This window comes from Dromiciops gliroides, chromosome 2 (assembly GCF_019393635.1).
Source record: "Dromiciops gliroides isolate mDroGli1 chromosome 2, mDroGli1.pri, whole genome shotgun sequence".
Taxonomy (NCBI): domain Eukaryota; kingdom Metazoa; phylum Chordata; class Mammalia; order Microbiotheria; family Microbiotheriidae; genus Dromiciops; species Dromiciops gliroides.
The window spans coordinates 639049153-639069183 of record NC_057862.1 but is presented as its reverse complement, the minus strand read 5'-3'; the positions used below and the strand labels follow the sequence as shown (position 1 = coordinate 639069183).

Genomic DNA, 20031 nt, shown 5'->3' with positions numbered 1-20031 from the left:
TTCTACTACGCTTCCTTCCTCTAAAGGACCACAGCTTCGGTGAACCATAAGCTCACTAACACGTCCTTGGCTTGGCCCATGGCGTCATCAACACAAACGCCATTCTAGGCTACAATTAAAAGGATCCAGGGGATCAGGAAAAGTTTCTGTCCTGATCAAGTCACACCCGAACACTGCTGGAGCTAAGAGAGAATGACACTTCACTTTGGAAATGCTGAAAACGCTCTCTCCTTCCCCCCCTCCCCCTCCCCTCGCTTCCTCCTTCCCTCCCTCCTCTCTCTCCCTTCTTCGATCTCTTATCCTCCTTCCCTCCCTCCCTCTCCGTCCCCTCTTTCCTCCCTCCTATCCCTCCCATCATAAACATCATGGCAGCCGTTTCTAGTTGAATCGGTTACCCTGATACGAGGGAGGGAAGGCAAAGAGCCAACCAGGCCGCAGACACCACCTGCGAATGGCCAGCCCCCCAGTCACACGGCACCCTCCTCCCAAGGAAGAAGCCCCTTGCTGGCTGCTGTGGCAGGAAGTCCAGGAGGATCCTGATGGAGGACAAGAGCTCACTTCCAAAAGACAACCAGGAAGTGTCCGTAAAGAAGAGAGCTGATACCTCAACATGGGCCAAGTGTCCTGACAGACTCTCAGGCTTAGTCACTATATACACAGTTTGGAGGAGAAGGCAGCAAGACCCTAGTGCTCTGATGCTACAGAGAAGGGACAAGGGGAACGTGGTTTTCCTCTCACCTCAGCTTTGATTTCCCTTTCACAGCAGGACCCCCAAACCACCTCCATCCCACACTCCACCTCTTCTCAGTAGGAACCTACCCGAAGCTAGGACTCGAAGAGTCTTGGCCACTCCTCCCCAGGGAGCACCCAGCGCCACCAAGGAATGGATATACTTGTCTTTCCAGTCCTGAGACTGCTGGTTGAGGAAGTAAAGCATATACATGTTGCCCATGCTATGGGCGACGAGGACGATGGGGCCTCCGTACTGCTCATACATGCCCTCAATCATCTTGCGGAGGTCACGGAAATAGTCTCTATTTTCATCTGTGAGAGAAAGTGGGGCAGGTGCAGTTAGAGAAACAAGAGGAGAAAAATCTCCACCCCAAAAAAAAGAAGATGAAAACTTGAGGTATCCGCTGGAGATCTGAGGGCCTGGACAAAATGAGAGAGGACAGGGAGGGGACTGTGTTTCAGGGCGGGGGGTGGGAGGGGTGGGGGTGCGTGCGTGCGTGCGTGCGTGTGTGTGTGTGTGTGTGTGTGTGTGTGTGTGTGTGTGTGTGTGTGTGTGTGTAACAGAAGTCAGGAGAAAGACAAATTAAATTTACTGAGGGGACAACTTATAGTTTTCCCTGTGAGAGCCTTGATCCCTTTAACAAACATAAGACAGAGTGTACCAGGGGATTGTAGACCATCTCCTTAGTGACAACACACTGCCCGTATTCTAGGGACACGGTCCTCTTCTGTCACACACAAACCTTGGGCAAATGTCACCCATTCAAAGTCAGTAGCACTTACTTGGGGCTTTTCGCCAGTCATAGGGAGCTCCTCGGACATCTTCTCCTCGGCGGTAACCCCAGCCCACAAGGCTCTCCACCAGAGTGAAGAAATACGCTCCTGTGGATGACAGACATGGCATAGAAATGACCAGCGAGTGGCTCCTGGGACCACCTCAATTCTGCCACACGACTCACAGTCACAGGCCAACTAGGAACTTGAATTGATGCCTGAGAACATGAGAGTGCTGACTACACTCATTTGATAGAACAGCCGTCGCCCTGGGAGGGGAAGCAGGCAACATGGCACTTTCCGCGTCTATGGAATGAGGAGGACGGCCTACACAGATGATGCCAGAGGAACCTTCCAACTCTGGATTTATGATTCTGCAAGACTATAGCACCGAAACCTCACAGAGCTGGCATAAGCACATCAATGTGTGGCCCACCACAATCCCTTCCTGTGCCACGAAAGCATGTCAGAGGAGATTGGCTGCCACATTCTACAAAAGACACCCAATAATTAGAATTAACCACAGAAAGTCCCAAAAGTAACAAGAAAATCACGTTAGAAATCATGATACAGAATTGAGTCAAAGATGGTTCTGTTCCGAATTTCACCTAATCACCCACACACACTGCCTTATCACCCAATCCCAAAGCCAGCTGGAGAGGGGGGGTGGCACAATGGGAAGAGCCCCAGACTAAGGAGTCAGGGAACCTTGGCATGAGACTTAAAGCTTAAAGGTATTCTAACCTAACCACATCCTATTAAAGAGGAAACGATCTGCCCAAGAACCCACAGACAGTTGGTGGGAGAGCGAGGAGATGAGAATCCAGATTCTCAGCTGTTAAGCCCAGTCCTCTTCCCCCCTCTTCTCCACCTAGTTCTCCTAACTAGCTGTGACCCACAACCAGTCCAAGCTTCAGGAGTTGGCCTAGATGACTGGATAAGGACCCACCTAGCTTCTTCGCTCAGGGCACCCTTCTCACACTCTGATTTTCCATTTTTCAAAATAAAGTTTTGTTTTGAGAAGTCACCACTTCCAGTGATCAACACTTAAGAATTACTTTAAAGAAACTGCCTTAAGGCAGGGAAAAAAAAATCTTTCCCTTTCACAACAACACATCATCAGCTCTGAATCTGGTGTGTGGAAATCACATGACACCAGCAAAACATCAATTGACTTTTATTCCAGAGGCAAGGCCCACAGTATTTCTCAAAAAACCACAGCATCTTCTAGGAAACAGGCAGCTCACAGATTGAGGGCAAGGAAGGAGCCAGCTAGTCCAAACCTTCATTTTATAGATGAGACGATCTTAAAGTAATTTGCCCAAGGTCACCCATGAGGCAGCGCCAAGATCTCTGACTCTAGATCTTCCCCCTTCCATCAACAGTTCCCAGGTAACTAGGAAACCTTCCTAGGCCGCAGCCTGTAACAGCACTGGATTGGGAGACAGAGGAATATGCCTGCATCTCGCTTCCATTGCTGATTTCCCTTCTCTGAGTCTCCCCTTCATTTTTCTTTTTCTTTTTGGACTCACCTTCATTTTTTGTTGTTTTGTTTTTGCAGGGCAATGAGGGTTAAGTGACTTGCCCAAGGTCACACAGCTAGTAAGTGTCAAGTGTCTGAGACCAGATTTGAACTCAGGTCCTCCTGACTCCAGGGCCGGTGCTTTATCCACTGTGCCACCTAGCTGCCCCTCCCCTTCATTTTAAAAAAAAGGGGGAAGCTAGGGCAGCTAGGTGGCACAGTGGATAAAGCACCGGCCCTGGAGTCAGGAGGACCTGAGTTCAAATCTGGACTCAGACACTTGACACATACTAGCTGTGTGACCCTGGACCAAGTCACTTAACTCTAATTGCCTCACAAAAAAAAAAAAGGGGGGGTGGGGTGGGGTGATACAGAAGTAAAGAAGAGATAGAAGAAATGTTCTCTTAAGCTTTCTTCCAGCTTGTAATCAATGCTTTGATCCTAAGATCTCAACGCATCCTATTTCAGGAAGGTCAGAGATCCCAGAGTTTATAAGATGACAGGATTCAGCACGCGGATCTCAATTATCTAGTTCAAGCCCCTCCTTTTAAAGATGAAGAAACTACCAAAGGTCAGCCCCCTGAGAGGCATTTTATTAAGCGTTTCCTTTGTATCAGGGAGATACTGAGAGCTGGGGATACAAAGAAAGGCAAAAACAGGGTCACACAACAAGTGAGCCGCCAGGCTGGCATTCAACCCAAGCCTGGGATTCGCAATCCAGTGCCCCTGCCCCTCTGCCAGGAGGCAGGAAGGTCATACTTCTAATCCGAGGCGGGACAGAAAATTGGCTTTATCTTGCTCGCTCCTTAAGGCTTGTCACCTTCGCTTCCCTATCTTCCCAGACTACTCTGAACCATGCCAATCTCTTCCTGGCTCCATTCTTGAGAGAACTCAGGACCTATATCTTAGCAATCCTCACCTATCACCCAAGTTACACCCGTGCTAGCATTCAATCTTTGCAGACATTTATGACTGGCTTCCCTAAAGACTTCAGGGTTGAGACCATATGTCTGCCACAAACTAAAACAATGCCTTATAAAGTCAGGCTTGTTGACTACAGGACAACCAAACCCCCAAACCACAACTCAGCTTTATTTTATAGGTATCTTTGAGTTTTCCCACAGCTACCTTATTCTGGTAGGCAGTGCAATAATAATAATAATAATTATTATTATTACCACCACCATTGTCATATAGGGAAACAGCCTCTGAGAAGTTAAATTCAAATCTACGACTTGAGATTTATTAAGGTACACACTAATATGGTATTATAAAGGGAAAGGCCTTGGCATGGTGCTGGAAGACCAGAGTTCGAATCTAAACTATTGTTACTTATTAACTATGACCTTGGGCAAATCAGCCTCAGTTTTCTCATCTAGAAACCAGGGACAATAATAGTTGGCCCTCCTACCTTGGAGAGCCCATGAGAATGAATGAGTAAATGCTCTGTAAACTACAGAAATGTGGGCTTTAATCCCACCAATCTTGTCCTTATAAGAAAAAGAAAAGAAAAAAAAAAAACCACGAGCAGTTTCTATGTACATACTTGGGAAAATCGGGAGGGAAGTACCAGGGGGACAGGATACTACCTACCAACAGAAGCTTTGTTAGGATCGAGGTATTCCACAGAAAAGGTGTCTCCAAAGCCAGGAACCTTCACATCTACGCCATCTGGGGAATGGGTGGTCTTAGTGGTTCTATTATATATCAACCTGTTGGAAAAGTCAAAACAAGAGATGCATATTTAACTATCAGAAAGGGCCCAACAATACTGCAACAAGCAGGGAACATAATGGGGAGGCTTTCAACATCCATTCCCTAATCCTGTCATAATTGAGATGCTTAGCAACACACAGAGCAGAACTTACATAGTGGGATGTGTCACCTCAAGGTTCTATACTTCAATCCATCAAGAAGCAGTTATTGAACACCACTAGGGATACAGACAAAACCCAATAGGGTCCGGTCCCTACCCTCAAAGAACAAAGAGGGGCAGCTAGGTGGCACAGTGGATAAAGCACTGGCCCTGGATTCAGAAGGACCTAAGTTCAAATCTGGCCTCAGACACTTGACACTTACTAGCTGTGTGACCCTGGGCAAGTCACTTAACCCTCACTGCCCCCCCTCCAAAAAAGAACATAGGAGATAAATACAGGAGGAGAAATACAGTCAGGAACCACTACAGCAAATGATGCTTCTGAAGTGATCTCAAGTATTTGAATCCACACAATCTGAAGCTATGATGATGTCAAAATGTGGTAACTAGGTTCAGCCCAATGTAAATATGCTGTGGCAATTCAAATAATTCCAGGAGAAAATATCAAGAAAGATATCCCAGGGGAAGCTAGATGGCGCAGTGGATAGAGCACTGGTCCTGGAGTCAGGAGTACCTGAGTTCAAATCCAGTCTCAGACAGTTAACACTTACTGGCTGTGTGACCCTAGGCAAGTCACTTAACCCCAATTGCCTCACAAAATTTAAAAAAAAAAAAGAAAGAAAGATGTCCCAGAGACACCCATCTCTGTGCCCTTCCCCCTGGAAGTGGCTAAAGGAGAGGGTGGTCAATAGTATCAAAAAAGTCAAGAAAAATGAGAATTGAGAAAAGGCCACTGGATCTGGCAATTAGGAGATCATCGCTAATTTTGGAGAAAGCAGTTTGGGGTTGGTTGATAAGGCCAGGAGCCATACTGCAAAGAGTTAAAAAGTGAATGAAGCTAAAAAAAAAAAAATGAATGAAGCTAAATGAAGTAGAGGCAACTCTTACTAGTACAGACAAGTATAGACTAGTACTTACTAGTATAGACTACAGTTAAAAAAAAAAAGGGAAGGTAGTGTGGGAATTTATTTTGATTTAGGGACCCTGCCTTTGGGCTGAGATTAAAAAGCCTTAGGCCCTCAGGGGTTTTTTCTGGGTAAGAGGGGCTAGTGCCCCTCTCACTCCGCTTCAGCTGAGCCAAAAAGCCCCATGGGCTTTGTGGGATGCCAGGTCAGATGGCTGGGGAAAAAAGCCCCAGCTCCCTCTGCCCTGGGGGGATCTACCCCAGAGATCTCAGGCTCATGCAAGCCAGCCTCTAGTGCACCTCATGCAGAGGTCCCAGGTGCACAGCAGGGGGCACGGCCCCTTGAGCCCCCCCCCGCCAGGCCACAGCACTAGCTCAGCTGCTGGATTAACTTGGCGTGCAGGGGTGCAGAGAGCAGGAAGTTTGAGGGGAGAGAAGGAACATATATACAGGAGAGAAGACAGTTAAGGAGGCCAGAAGATTAAGAGAACAGAAGGAGACGGTACAAAGAGCGGTAAGAGAAGAAGTGCTTAGGGGTTCATCACAACAGTACAGAAAGGGGGTTCGCCAAGGAGACTGAGGCTATGGTAGTGAGAGAGAAGTTAAAGAGTGAAGCAAGGGGATTGGAGTTAGAAGAAAGGAAGTTAATAAAAAGGGGGAAGGCAGAGACAGACAGGGGCTCTGGAGGATAGAGAAAGGGGGCGGACAAGAGAAGGACTCCAGAGAAAGAGTATGGAGCAGGGGGGCTTTTCAGTGAGGGCAACGCTAGAAGAAGGTCCGTTGGTACACAGGAGGAGGCTAAAAAAGTTCCAGGAGCAGCAGGTGGAAAGAGACGTGCCGGAAAGCAGTCAGGTTGTACATTTTATTTCCCTGTATTCTTAATTTTAAATTGTATCTCATAAATAAACCCTCTGCTGTTAAAATGGAAGAGGCTTCTTAATCTTTTGCTTATCAATTTGGGAGGAGCAAGTGTGGTAGAACTTTATAAACGGCCCGTATTAAATTAATAGCAATCAGATAACCAGCCAGTCAACAGCCTCCATGTTAGTCCCCAAATAGATTAGTCCCCCCATGCCAGTTAAAATATTCTTACATTTGAATGGCAACTCTAGTGGGACTAACGGCCCAATTATAATTTTTCATATAAGTACAGTTATATAATTTTTTCAGACTAGACTATAGTTAATAATTTTTTACAGTAAGAATACAATTATAAAACACTTCCCACAAATAAAGAGAGATCTAAATAATTAGAGAAATATTAATTGCTCATAGGTAGGCTGAACCAATATATAATAAAAATGACAATACTACCTAAGTTGATTTTATAGAGCTAGAAAAAGATAACCAAAAAAAAAATCATCTGTAGGGACACAAGATCAAGGATATCAAAAGAATTGATGGGGAAAGAATGGGAAGAAAATGGGAATAGTAGTACCAGATCTCAAATGACACTACAAAGCTGTAATCATCCAGATTTGGTACCAGGTAAGAAATAGAGAGGTTGGTCAGTAGAAGAGATTATACAGAATTTACAGATATGCAGAACATACAGATGTAAATGAGCATACTGCTCTACTGTTTAATAAACCCAAAGATACCAGCAAGAACTTTGAGAAAACTGGAAAGCAGTCTGGCAGAAACTGGACACAGAATGATATCTCACACCACATACCAAGATAAGCTCAAAATGAGTACATAATTTAGACATAAAGGGTGATATAAGGAAAGATGTGGCTCATTGAAGAAATTGCCCATCAGCTCTATGGAGAGAAAAAGAGTTCATGACAAACAAGAGACAGAGAGGTTTTATGAGAGGTAAAATAGGTCATTTTGATTACACAAAGTTGAAAAGTTTGTTGTTGTTGTTTGTTTTTTTTTTTTACAAACAAAACCAAATCAACAAGTTCCCCATTGCTATACTTGAGATAACACTGAAAAGGAACCAATTGCTCCTAAGTCAGAAGGAGACTGCTCAAAAGGAAGTATTAGCCCAAAAGAAACTGCAGGAACCAAGACTCATGGCAGGGAGAACATGGGACATGAATGTGCAAAGAAGGTACTGGGTGTAAGAACTGGTTTCAGTTCTTATTTCTGCTTCTCACCATCTTCCTCTGGAAGCCTGGACTTTTTAGAGGAGGGGACTACATTCTAAGGCTCCTTCCTTCTGGTTTTAAATTCTATGAGCCTCTAAATGAATATGTGGCCTAGATAGAAAAGGTCAGATTATATATAGAAATCAGAAGAGCTGGATGGCTATGGATGAGGAAGAAAGAGTTCTTGACCAAACCAGGATCAAAAGAGATGACAGGAGATTTTTTTTAAGTGTACAAACAAAATCATTTAAAATTAAAAGGAAAACAGTTAAATGGGGGAGGGGGGATCTTTGCAGCAAAATTTTCTGATTAAAAGAAAGTAAATTATAATATGTTAATATTATATAATATATAAATACATTTCACCTCGTGCCCTTTGCAAATTGGCAACGAGGACAAAAGATGACAATAATCAATGCTAGAAGTTGTGGGAAGACAGGCACACTGATAAATTGTTGGTGGAACTGAAATGGTACAACCATTCCACAAAGCAATTTGGAATTATACAAATAAAGTAACTCAAATGCCCACATCCTTTGACCCAGAGATTCTACTACTAGATTTAAAATCCCAAGGAAGTCACTGATAAGAAGAAAGTTCCCATATACATCAAAATATTTGTAGTAGCACTTTTTAGGGAAAGCAAAAAACTGGAAGCAAAAATAAACACCTGTTAACTGGTGAATAGTAAAGAAATTATGGTACATGAACATAATGGAATATTACTTTGCTATAAGAAATAGTGAATGTAATTAATACAGAGAAGCACAGTTTAGGGGCCAAATTCAATATTGGGAGAGTTAATTGGGTGGCTCACCGTAATACTGGGGTTCAGAAAATAATGAGGGATCTCTAGGTCCCAAGTTTCCTCCCCTCTGAACTGCCTTTTTAAGTTATTTCTCCCAGGCCAATAAGAAAGGGGATCGACAGCCTCTTTTCCACAAACAAATTGGATTTTATTAATGGGAATAAAATACACAGCAAAGGTGAAATTAATTAAGCCAATGGCAAGGGAATAGGGAAAGAGGAAAATGGATAATCTCCCTAACTCTCTATCAGAGGCCTATACAATCCCCAAACTCACTTTCAGCTCAACAGAAAAATATGAACTGACGCAGAACAAAGTAAGCAGAGCCAAAAAAACAATATACATAGCAACCACAAAAATAAATGGAAGAACAACCACAAAACAATCAAAAATGAATGTGGCAAAATTATCAAATACAAGTATGGCTCTTGTATGTGTACACTGTACACATTTTAGGACTTTTTCAATATATTAATTAACTGGTTAGGCTGATTTTTTTTCTTACATTCTTTTGTCTTTAAAAAATACTATTTGTTACATGGGATGGTTCTCTGGGAAGGTAAAGGGAAAGGATACTAAGGGAAACTATGGTAATGTAAAATAAAAACAAAAGGTATCAATAAAAACTGATTTTAAAAAAGGAAACCAAAAAACCCCACAAGCACAAGAGTTAATTCCCAATAGATGAATGGTCAAAGAATATGAACAGACTGTTCTGAAGAAAAAAATCCAAGCTATCAACAACCATGTGAAAAATGTTCCAAATGACTAGTTACTAATTATAATACTAATTACAAATAATTATTAATACTAACAGAAATGCAATTTGAATAACAGATTCCATCTCACACATGTTGGCAAAAATGATACTAAAGGAATGTAGCAATTAGTTGAAGAAGTACACTAATGAACTGCTGAGGAGCAATGAATTGGCCTAATCATTGTGGACACCAATATAGAACTATACTCAAGAGATGAGCAGAACCAGGAGAACATTGTACACAGTATCAACAATATTGTGTGATGATCAACTGTGATAGACTTGACTCTTCTCAGCAATACAATGGTCCAAGATAGTTCCAAAGGACTCATGATGGAAAATGCTCGCCAAATCCAGAAAAAACTGTGGAATCTAGATACAGATTGAACCATACTATTTCTACTTTTTTTTGGTTTTCTTTTTTGAGGTTTTTCCCTTTTGCTCTGATTCTTCTTTCACAGCATGATTAATGCAGAAATATGTTTAATGTGATTGTACATATATAACCTATATCAGATTGCTTGTTGTCTTGGGGAAGGAGGAGGGAGGGGGAAAAACTTGGAACTAGAAATCTTATAAAACAAATGTTGAAAACTATCTCTACATGTAGCTAGAAAATAATAAAATACTTTTATGATTAAAAAAAATAACTATAGTGTGATAAAATAATGGAATTTGGCAGATGCCCAGGGGTCCCACCTGATTTAGTATTGTTTGAGAAACCAACTAAGTACCTATTGGGATGATTAGATATAGGCCACACCTGGCCAGTCCTGAGTGACGTATACTGCTGACTTCAACAGGGGGACCAATCTCAGCCTTGCAGCTTGAAGGACCACCCTTTTGGGGGAGGGAGAGAAAAGGTAGAAAAGAGAACACTAGCTGAGAGGAGTGCTCTTTCCTGTTGGTGAGCTTTCAAGAGCTGACTGGAAAGGGGCTGCACAGCTGAAACTATGGACCCTAGGTGGTGAGTTAATAGAAACGAGGCCAGCTCTTCAAATTAGCTGAGCTGGAAGCAAGTTTTAGCACTGAGTCAGTCTTTGCTAGAGCCAGGGAGCTTATCCATTTTTCTCTTCCCCTATTCCCTTGTCACTGGCTTTATTTACTTCACCTTTGTTATATATTTTATTCCCATTAATAAAACCTGATTTGTTTGTAGAAAAGAGGCTGTTGGGGGCAGCTAGGTAGAGAAGTGGATAAAGCACCGGCCCTGAATTCAGGAGGACCTGAGTTCAAATCCAGCCTCAGACACTTGACACTTACTAACTGTGTGACCCTGGGCCAAGTCACTTAACCCTCATTGCCATGCAGCAAAAAAAAAAAAAAAAAAAAAAAGAGGCTGTTAATCTCCTTTCTTATTGGCCTGGGAGAAATAACTAAAAAAAAGCTGTTTGGAAGGGAGGAAACTTTGGACCTAGAGATCCCTCATTATTTTCTGAACCCCAATAATATGGTGAGCCACCCAATTAACTCTCCCCATATTCAATTTGGCCTCTATAATACTCAAGAAGTCACTAAACTGGACATATCTCTGATCTAACAATGCCATTACTATACTTATACCCCTGATATCATAGAATCCATATATACTAAAATATTTATGACAGTACATTTTGTTACAGCTAAGAAGTGGAAACAATGTAGGCCTGCAACATTTGGAGAATGGCTGAATAACTTATGATAAATTAATTTAGTATAATATTGCTGTTTGTCCTTTGTTGAAGAGGACCAATGACATCATGAGTGACTTATTAACCTGTGCATAAACTGGTTTTAAGTGAGGCCGAATTGCAGCCTCACTTTCTCATCCAGACTGTTTCCTGAGTCACTGAACTCCAGTGCCAGGACAAAAGTCAAGACCACTGGTAATGGCCCAGGATGCATCTTTAACGACGGATGTCTTTCGTGGCCATTGGAACAAACTGTTCTCATCCTCTCATTCCACCAGGGAAAGTCTTCACATGCCTGGGGTAGATATCCCCCTACCCACAAGTCTGAAGCTTGTTGGTTACCCTCAACCTGGTTTAGCCCATTTGCTGAAGCCAGTTGGTTTACTGGGGTGTGGCCACTGTACAAGCTACAGCTTACTGGAGACACAGGTGAGAGCTGGGTGAGAGGAAGACACCAAAGGTAGATGAGCAGCTCTGAAAAGAGCCAGACAAGCCCTCACACCCGAGGTGCTGGTTCTCCTGAACACCCCATACAGCCCAGTATAATATAATGAAATAATTCGAAAGTGAATGGAATGGAATGGATGCAGAGAGTGAAGTGGGCTGCCTGTGCCTCATGATTCTTTTTGCCACAGAAATCCAAGAAAAACCAAAAACAACACAAAATGGGCCTCCGTCTCAAGGCCCTCTTTTTCAGTGACAGTGGCATAAATCCAGGATTTAAGCTGTCTATAAAATTAACTTACCTGTTGGCCATCTCTAAATGTAAACTGATCACTGACTTGTTAGAACAAAGATGAAAACCAATACCAAAGCAGAAAAAATAAAAGTGAAAGGTTATGAGAAGCCACCAAGCATCTACACTGTGCTGAAAAATGGGAAATGGATTAAAAAAAAAAAAAAGCAGCAATCAGCATTTCCTTAAGGAACTGCAACTAGTATAAAAATCAAATGCCACAATGAGGAGACCCACCACCTACAAACCACCTCTGCCATTGAACATGGCTCTCCTGGACAAGTAGAATGCTTCTGAGAAGGCCCTAGGAATGCAACCCACCCTTCCAACTTGACATTCCAGCAAAACTGTTCTCTGTTCCCTGCTGCCACTTCTGTGCATTGGCTCATGCCATGCCCCACAGATTCCCCTTGCCCCTCTTTTCCATCTCCATCTGAAGACCTCCCCTGCAAGGAGCAACTCAGCTGCTGCTGCTGCTCCTGCCAGGACTTGGGTTTCTAACACAATATTCCCTGTCTCTGCCACTAATTTTCTATGACCTAGAGCAAGTTACTTCCATTCCATGGGTCCCAATTTCTCATCTGTAAAATAAATGAACTGAGGTCTATTATTTCCAAAGTCATTTCCAGCTCTGTGAGTTGATGATTCTAATATCTACCATACCTACTTCACAAAGTCAAATGAAGATGTCAGTCATTATTTAAGGTTTTATCAATTCCTAGGACCACAGACCTGGAAGGGCTATACCCTCATTTACAGACAAATTAACTCACCATTCATTCAGGCTTTCTTTTGTCTCGCTATTGTTATTAAGACCTCTCAGGGATGCTTAGGAAATTGCCCTAATCCAACATAGGCTCTTTATCACCTTCCATACAAGGCCACAAGAACCATTTCCACCCCTGGTGGGAAGGGTTCAACCTAGACAAAGGACAATAGTTGTTGGAACTCATCCCGGCAGAGTACTGGGAAAAACTCCAACATTCCAACAAAATATCAGGTCTTGACAAATGCCTTGTGGCCCTGAGTTTTTGCTGAGAATGAGTTGTAACCCAAACCGATGGCCATCAAGGAGAAACCTCATTAGTCTGGGCTGCGGGTGTGTGAGTCCCAGAGGTGAATGCTGCATTTTGGCAGAATTACAGAACTGGAAAATAAGTTAACACCATCCATGCTGGATGTGTAAAGGAGAAAGGAGTAGTTATAGGATGAGGGTGAGGAGAATGCCTCTTGTCCTTAAACTTCATGTTATAGTGAGCTCAGATCCAAAGCTAACTAAGAAGATATTCCTTGTTCCTGATGAAAGACATAAACTCTTATGATCTTGGTCCACTATCATGAAAAGGTTCCATTTGAAAGGCTATAGAGGGCCAGCTAGGTGGCACAGTGGACGGAGCACTGGCCCTGAAGTCAAGAGGACGTAAGTTCAAATGTGGCCTCAGACACTTACTGGCTGTGTGACCCTGGGCAAGCCACTGAACCCCGATTGCCTTTTTTTTTTCTCCTTATTAAAGAAAGGCTACAGAAACTCTGACACTCACAGTTCGAATATTTTTCCCAATTGGGAATCAGATGGGTTACTAAGTGACTTGCCTATTACTATACAGCCAATGTGACTAGAATTTGGTTCTCCACTAAGTTCTAGGCATTCTCCTTCCCTTTGGCTGCAACAGAAGCCATATGGTTGAAGGGCTGGAAAGACCATCCATATAGAACATAGATTGTTGCGGTAGAAGGGACCTTAGAACACAAAATTACCACTGTCTTTTAAAAAGGCCATGAAATAGAAGTATTATTATTCCTGAAAGTGGCTTAGAACTCATTACAATTTAATTCCCATCAGCAAGAACCCAACAATGAGCCAATGGGGCTAAAAGTTTTTTTTAAAGCTGCCCATATGGCAACATAGCGAGGTCAGGTCCACGGCCCCATGGCGATAATCAGTAAGCAAAGCCTGTGCAGAAATGTGTTCTCAGGCCTGTGTTATCCTCTGCAGACACAACGTTTGACAGGAAGGGAAGGAAAAGACTAAGGCAATATTTTTAGTCCTTCAACTAGACCACTAGAATCTAAGTTTATCTGATAAACCCCCAATGGCTCTCTCTAGCATCAGACAGAAAGGCAGCTTTAAGTCCCGAGTATGTGAACCTGTGCACATCTCCTTCTTCCCTATTAATCTAAGCTCCTTACAGGCAAAGCCAGCACCATTTTCTCCCTCACGCACTTGTACTGAATAAAGAGGAGGCTTAGTGTGTAACTTTGCCTCCGGAGACTAAGGATTGCATCAGATAGCACCACCACTTCCAAAATGAGATATTCCACTGGGGACTTCTGTGCAGGAGCTCCCTAGGGAAGTCGACATTCCCACCTCTCAGCATTCGCTAAACAAATTCAGAACTCAACTAAGGAGAGGCACCCCAGTCTGGTGGGATGGCGGGATGGAGCCTGAAGATCGCTTCCCATCTTGATTACTGGCTCTGAGAAAGGGAACCCGTTTCCTGGTTTTCCCAAACTCAAGACGGGAATCAGTCCTGTCCCCCACCTCCCACTGTGAGGTGGGGCCAAAGTGGGGGTGGATGAGCACGTTTACATCCAACAAAACTAAATCCCTTTAGAGGACACTATTCTATAAGAAACTGAGGCCCGTGGGGCGGCTAGGTGGTAGGGGCGGCTAGGTGGCGCAGTGGATAAAGCACCGGCCCTGGATTCAGGAGTACCTGAGTTCAAATCCAACCTCAGACACTTGACACTTACTAGCTGTGTGACCCTGGGCAAGTCACTTAACCCCAATTGCCTCACCAAAAAAAAACAAAAAACAAACAAAAAAAACTGAGGCCCACAGAATGACAATTTGAAAACCAATGTCAATTTATGGATGGTCCAAATTTTTTGCTCTGCTTTGAATATGGAAATGTTCACCTTACTTGGTATTGGTTAAATTCAGGATAGGAAAAAGGAAAAGAGAAAAAAATTCCCAAAGCCAAAATCCAAAAGGGGGGGGGGGGAGGAGGGAGGGCAGGCAAGAAGAGAGGAAAGGAAAGAGGAAGGGAGGGAGCTCAGATCAAGTTGCCCATGGTCCCCATCTGGAGCCACCCTGCCCCCACCTTTGCTTGCTCTAATGAGATTGGCAAAAGTCTAGGAAGAGCCTTGGAAGAGGTTTCCTTCATAGAGTTAGGGGGTTGACTCCTGAAGTAATTGGCCTGTCTGCTGTGCCAGCCATGGATTTGAATGAAGCCCACCTGATGTTATCAATCCAACAGTCGATGATGAGAGGAAGGAGCAGCTCTAAATTCAACCAGAGGGTAAAATAGCTGTCCGTCTTCTTGGAGCAAAGGTAATGGACTACTGTGGGTTTGTCTAGCTTAGCTTCCAGCTGGTTTCCCAAGTCACCAGGTACTGCAAGAAAGAAAAAGGCACAGTGTGAGATGCCCAGTAACAGGAGATTGGTTCCAGGAATCAAGGACCATTAGGACACTGGCCAATGGGATCATAGGCTAGAATTACTGAAATTCCCTCTGTCGTTTGGGGAGGTAGGTCCTGATTGACTAAACTCTCCTCCCAAGTCAAGCTTGTCATGGCCGTGTAATGGCACAAAACCCAAGGCAGCAGTAGACACTGGGATCAAGACTTGGCTGTGATAGATCCTCCTCTCATTTTAAATACAAGGAAAAACTGAGGTTCAGAGAGGAAAAGTGACTTAGGTAAGGACACAGCTCACAGAGGCAAGATGTGAGCCTAGGTCCCTCTGACGCCAAATCTAATGTCCTCACCATGAAAAAATACGGTCTAACAGACCTTCATAAACAAAGATCACAGAACATGAGTACTTACAGGAATACCTTAGATCTTATGTAGCCCAACTCTTGTTTGGTAGATGACGAAAGCAAGGCCTAGCCCAAGATCAGAGATGGGGGGCAGCAGCTGTCAGACTCCATTTAGGATGGATCAGCACGTGCAGTTTGTGAAACCGGCAAAAAGGCCAAGTGCTACTGCGAGTGACTGGCAGGAATCCTCCTGCTAATCCCCTGTTCACCTGTGCTGGTTTCCTGTAGGATCACTGTTTCCACATTTCCTATTCCTGCCAAGAAGGTTGCAGATGCGGAATGATCTGGTTTACTCTAGAAACAGCAGCCACCTCGATCTTTCCTTCCAAGAGATGCTCTCTGCTAAGTGGGACAACGGGTTGGCGAAGACTAGCTAAAACCATGGGCAAGAGGCCAGAATTCCAAATCCAACAGCACCGCCGCTGATGGCCCAGCCTTGCCTAGCACCCACACTGGCTAGATGGTGATCCGGGAAAATATACTTGGCCTCTCAGTGGCTGGGGACTTCCCCTGAAGGTTTCTTTCTATGAACTTGTCTGAAACAACAACTTAAAGGGGCAGATCTGAGATGGACCCCAGGTAGTCTGACTCCTGGCCTGGTGTTCTACTATACCATGCTGAGAATAGAGAGCAAGAAAAAAGCAGTGATCCCCTTCCTAAGCCTTCTTCAACGTCTCCTAGAATCCCAAGAGACAGCAGAGGGAAACAAAAGCCCAACTTAATTATAGTCCAAGCCCAATTTTGACAAATACAACTGGGGTCTCCAGGGTTTTCCCAAGGTTGGCACCCATGCCAAGTTCTTTCCTTCTCTACTAGTGCAGAGCCCAATACCTCTGGGAAGAGTCACTTTTCCTAGAAATAAATTGTTTACTCCCAAGTTGTACCAAAAAAAATCACCTTTCTCCCTATCGCCCAATGTCAGAATAATAACTGTACTCCATATACAGCCAGCTCCGGATTTGATGCTAAGAGACTGTCATGGGGCAGCTAGGTGGTGCGGTGGATAGAGCAGTGGCCCTGGATTCAGGAGGATCTGAGTTCAAATCTGATCTCAGACACTTGACACTTTCTAGCTGTGTGGCCCTGGGCAAGTCATTTAATCCCAATTGCCTCACCAAAAAAAAAAAAAAAAGAGAGAGAGAGAGACTGTCAGGCAAGAGATAGCCTGGATTTGCTTTCTTTGCAGGTGCCAAGCCCTCATCTCCTGCTTCTTCCCCCTGGGCCAGGCAATTTTAAAGGATGAGAATACATTTGAAAGTCCAAACCAAGCAAAGCATTTCACTAATGCAAAATACTCAAGCTCTTAATTTCAAACACTTAAGGCTAAGAGTAATGGAGAAGCTGGTAGATAAAAATCTCTTAGGAAAAGCTCACTTAGAGTATGACGGAAATTAAAACTGGAAGGGAGCTAAGATATCATTCAGGCTGGCAGTTCCATTATTGCACCGCCTCCTCCAACCCACACGCACCAATCACTGCAATTTTAATCTTTATCAAAAACCAACAAAATATACAGGATGACTCAATATGATGAGCAAATATACCTTCTATAGACTGAATAATGATCCCCGCGTGTGTAATGGCCATTTTCAAATGTGTCTAGATTTTGCCAATTAACAAAATGCCAAGTTATTTAAAAGTATTACTGAATTACAGCTTTGTCATGTGTTTTCTCGATGGCTGCTAAGCTACAAATGTCGGGTCCATGAAATTTATGTAAAGAGGGCCTCGATTGACAAATGCAGAGTGGCTCCTGACCTCCCCGGCTTCCTTTAATCCCAGCTAAAATCCCACCTTCTACAGGATGCCAGTGCCTTCTCTGGGTAGCCTCCCCCATTATAGAGGGAGCTCCCTGAGGGCTGGGACTGTCTTTTGCCTTTTTTGTAACCCTGGCCCTTATAGCACACTGCCTGGCACACAGAAGACACAAATCAAGGTTGACTGAAAACAAGATACACAACAATGTTGCTGGAAAGAACAACAAAGGAATACTTAGAGTTCCTTAAAAAGGGTGCCCATGCAGCATACACAATGTACTTGTCAGACCTGTGTCTGTAATGGTTAGTTTGCCTGATGTCTTTACTTCTAAATATGTCTGGAAATGGGCAGCCAGGTATAAACAAGACTGCTTTAAAAATAAAGACTTCAATTAAAAAAAAAAAGATAAAATGCTTAAAAGCCAAAAGATTAAGAACTAATGACTCGGGGCAGCTAGGTGGCGCAGTGGATAGAGCACTGGCCCTGGATTCAGGAGGACCTGAGTTCAAATTTGGCCTCAGACACTTATCACTTACTAGCTCTGTGACCCTAGGCAAGTCACTTAACCCCAATTGCCTCACCAAAAAAAAAAGTAAAAAAATCAATGGGGAAAAGAAACTAAATGAGGAATCAAGAACTAATGACTCCCAGGATCAGTCTAGTTTAGTCATTTTGCAGATAAGAAAGCTAAGGATCTGAGAAGTTAAATAGAGAGGCCCTGGAGTCAGGAAGGCCTGAGTTCAAATTCAGCTTCCTACTTCCTAGCCACATGAACCTGGAAAAGTCACTTATTCTCTGCCTCTCACAAGGATCAAACGAGATGTTTATAGAAAAAGCTTACTCCCTTCACGTCCCCTTAAGTGCTTATTTGGAGTCTGATAGCCAGGGACCTTAATTCTTTTGTTTACTGAAGCCTTTTCACAATCCTTTATTTTATTATTTTTTTTAAGTGAGGCAATTGGGGTTAAATGACTTGCCCAGGGTCACACAGCTAGTAAGTGTTAAGTGTCTGAGGCCGGATTTGAACTCAAGTACTCCTGACTCCAGGGCCGGAGCTCTATCCACTGCGCCACCTAGCTGCCCCAAACTATATGCTTTTTACCATTCAATGTCAGGTACCTAAAAACAACGCTAAGATCACATCATTTCATTTTATTCTCTCAACAGCCCTGCCTGTTCAACTAGGTCTAGTGATCATTCCTACTTTATAGATGAAGTTCAGAGAAGTTACCAGTAGTTAGTGGCAGGACCAGGAATAAAATACAGATTCCTGGGTTCTTCCTGTTCTACTATACTTTGCCTCCCCCTCTCCTTACATACATAGCATTTCTTCTTCTTTCTTCCTTCTTCCCCCTCCTCATCATCAAATAGCTGGCAGTTTCACAGCACTTTAAAGTTTGCAAAGAATGTTCTCATTTGATCCTCACAATAACCCTAGGAGGGAAGTGCTATTATTATCCCCAAATGAAGAAGCTGAGGCTCAGCAAGTTTAAATGATTTCTTTGGGGGTCAAACAACTGCTGGGCAGCTAGGTAGTACAATGGATAGAGTGCCAGACCTGAAGTCAGACTCAACTTCCTGATTTTAAATCTGACCTCCCACACTTACTAGCTATATAATCCTATGCAAGCCACTTAACCCTGTGGGCCTCAGTTCCTTATCTGTTAAATGAGCTGAAGAGACAAACCACTCCAGTATCTTTACCACAAAAACTGCAAATGGGATCATGAAGAGTCAGACACAAATGACAACAAGAACAAGCTACTAAGTATCGGAGGCAGGATTCAAATCCAAGTGTTCTTGACTCAGTCCTCCACTCTTATCCATGCCCCCTAGCTGCTCTACCATACATAAGACTCTGTTGCAATTTCTATTTTCATCTTCTCTTGAAATGCTACCTATTTGAGAAATGAGGTCTCTATCAGATAAACTTGATGTAAACAAAATTGTCCTCAGTTTCCTGCTTTCCTTCTAATTTTGGCTGCATTGGTTTTGTTGTGCAAAACCTTTTTACTTTAATGTAATCAAAATTAACCATTTTAATTCCTGTGATACTATCTCTCTTGTTTAGTCATAAATTCTTTCCTTATCCACACACATATCTGACAGGTTTTCCATGTATCCCTAGAATTTGCTTATGATGTCACCTTTTATGTCTAAATCATGTACCCATTTTGACCTACCTTGGTATACAGTGTGAGATGCTGATCTACTTTCTACCAAATTGCTTTCCAGTTTTCCTAGAAATTTTTGTCAAATGCTGAGTTCTAGTCCCAAAAGCTTGGATCTTTTGAGTTTATCAAACACTAGATCACTATGGCCAATTACTACTGTGTATTGTGTACCTAATCTATTCCATTGCTCCATCACTCTATTTCTTAGCCAGAACCAGATTGTTTTGATGATTACCAACTTTGTAATAGTATTTACAGATTACTGAGTCAGGCCGTCTGGATCATAGGACCATCTATCCTATAAAGGAGGTACACTCAGAAATTGAGCCACTGGAACTCTGTTCTTCCACCAGTGGGATGGACATTCTGAGTTAATGACAGTTGGAGCTGAAATCAC

The 20031-nt window shown here is 43.2% G+C and overlaps 1 protein-coding gene across 1 annotated transcript in view; it reads right to left on the bottom strand.

The window, feature by feature from the left end:
• Positions 1–20031, bottom strand: part of PLA2G15 (phospholipase A2 group XV) — a 42677-nt gene that overhangs the window by 5264 nt on the left and 17382 nt on the right. Inside the window, exons 2-5 of the mRNA XM_043987800.1 lie at positions 15118–15274; positions 4622–4740; positions 1516–1614; positions 820–1044 (exon numbers count right to left, since the gene is read on the bottom strand). Coding sequence (XP_043843735.1) covers positions 820–1044; positions 1516–1614; positions 4622–4740; positions 15118–15274 — 600 coding nt within the window. The remainder of the gene's footprint in view (positions 1–819; positions 1045–1515; positions 1615–4621; positions 4741–15117; positions 15275–20031) is intronic.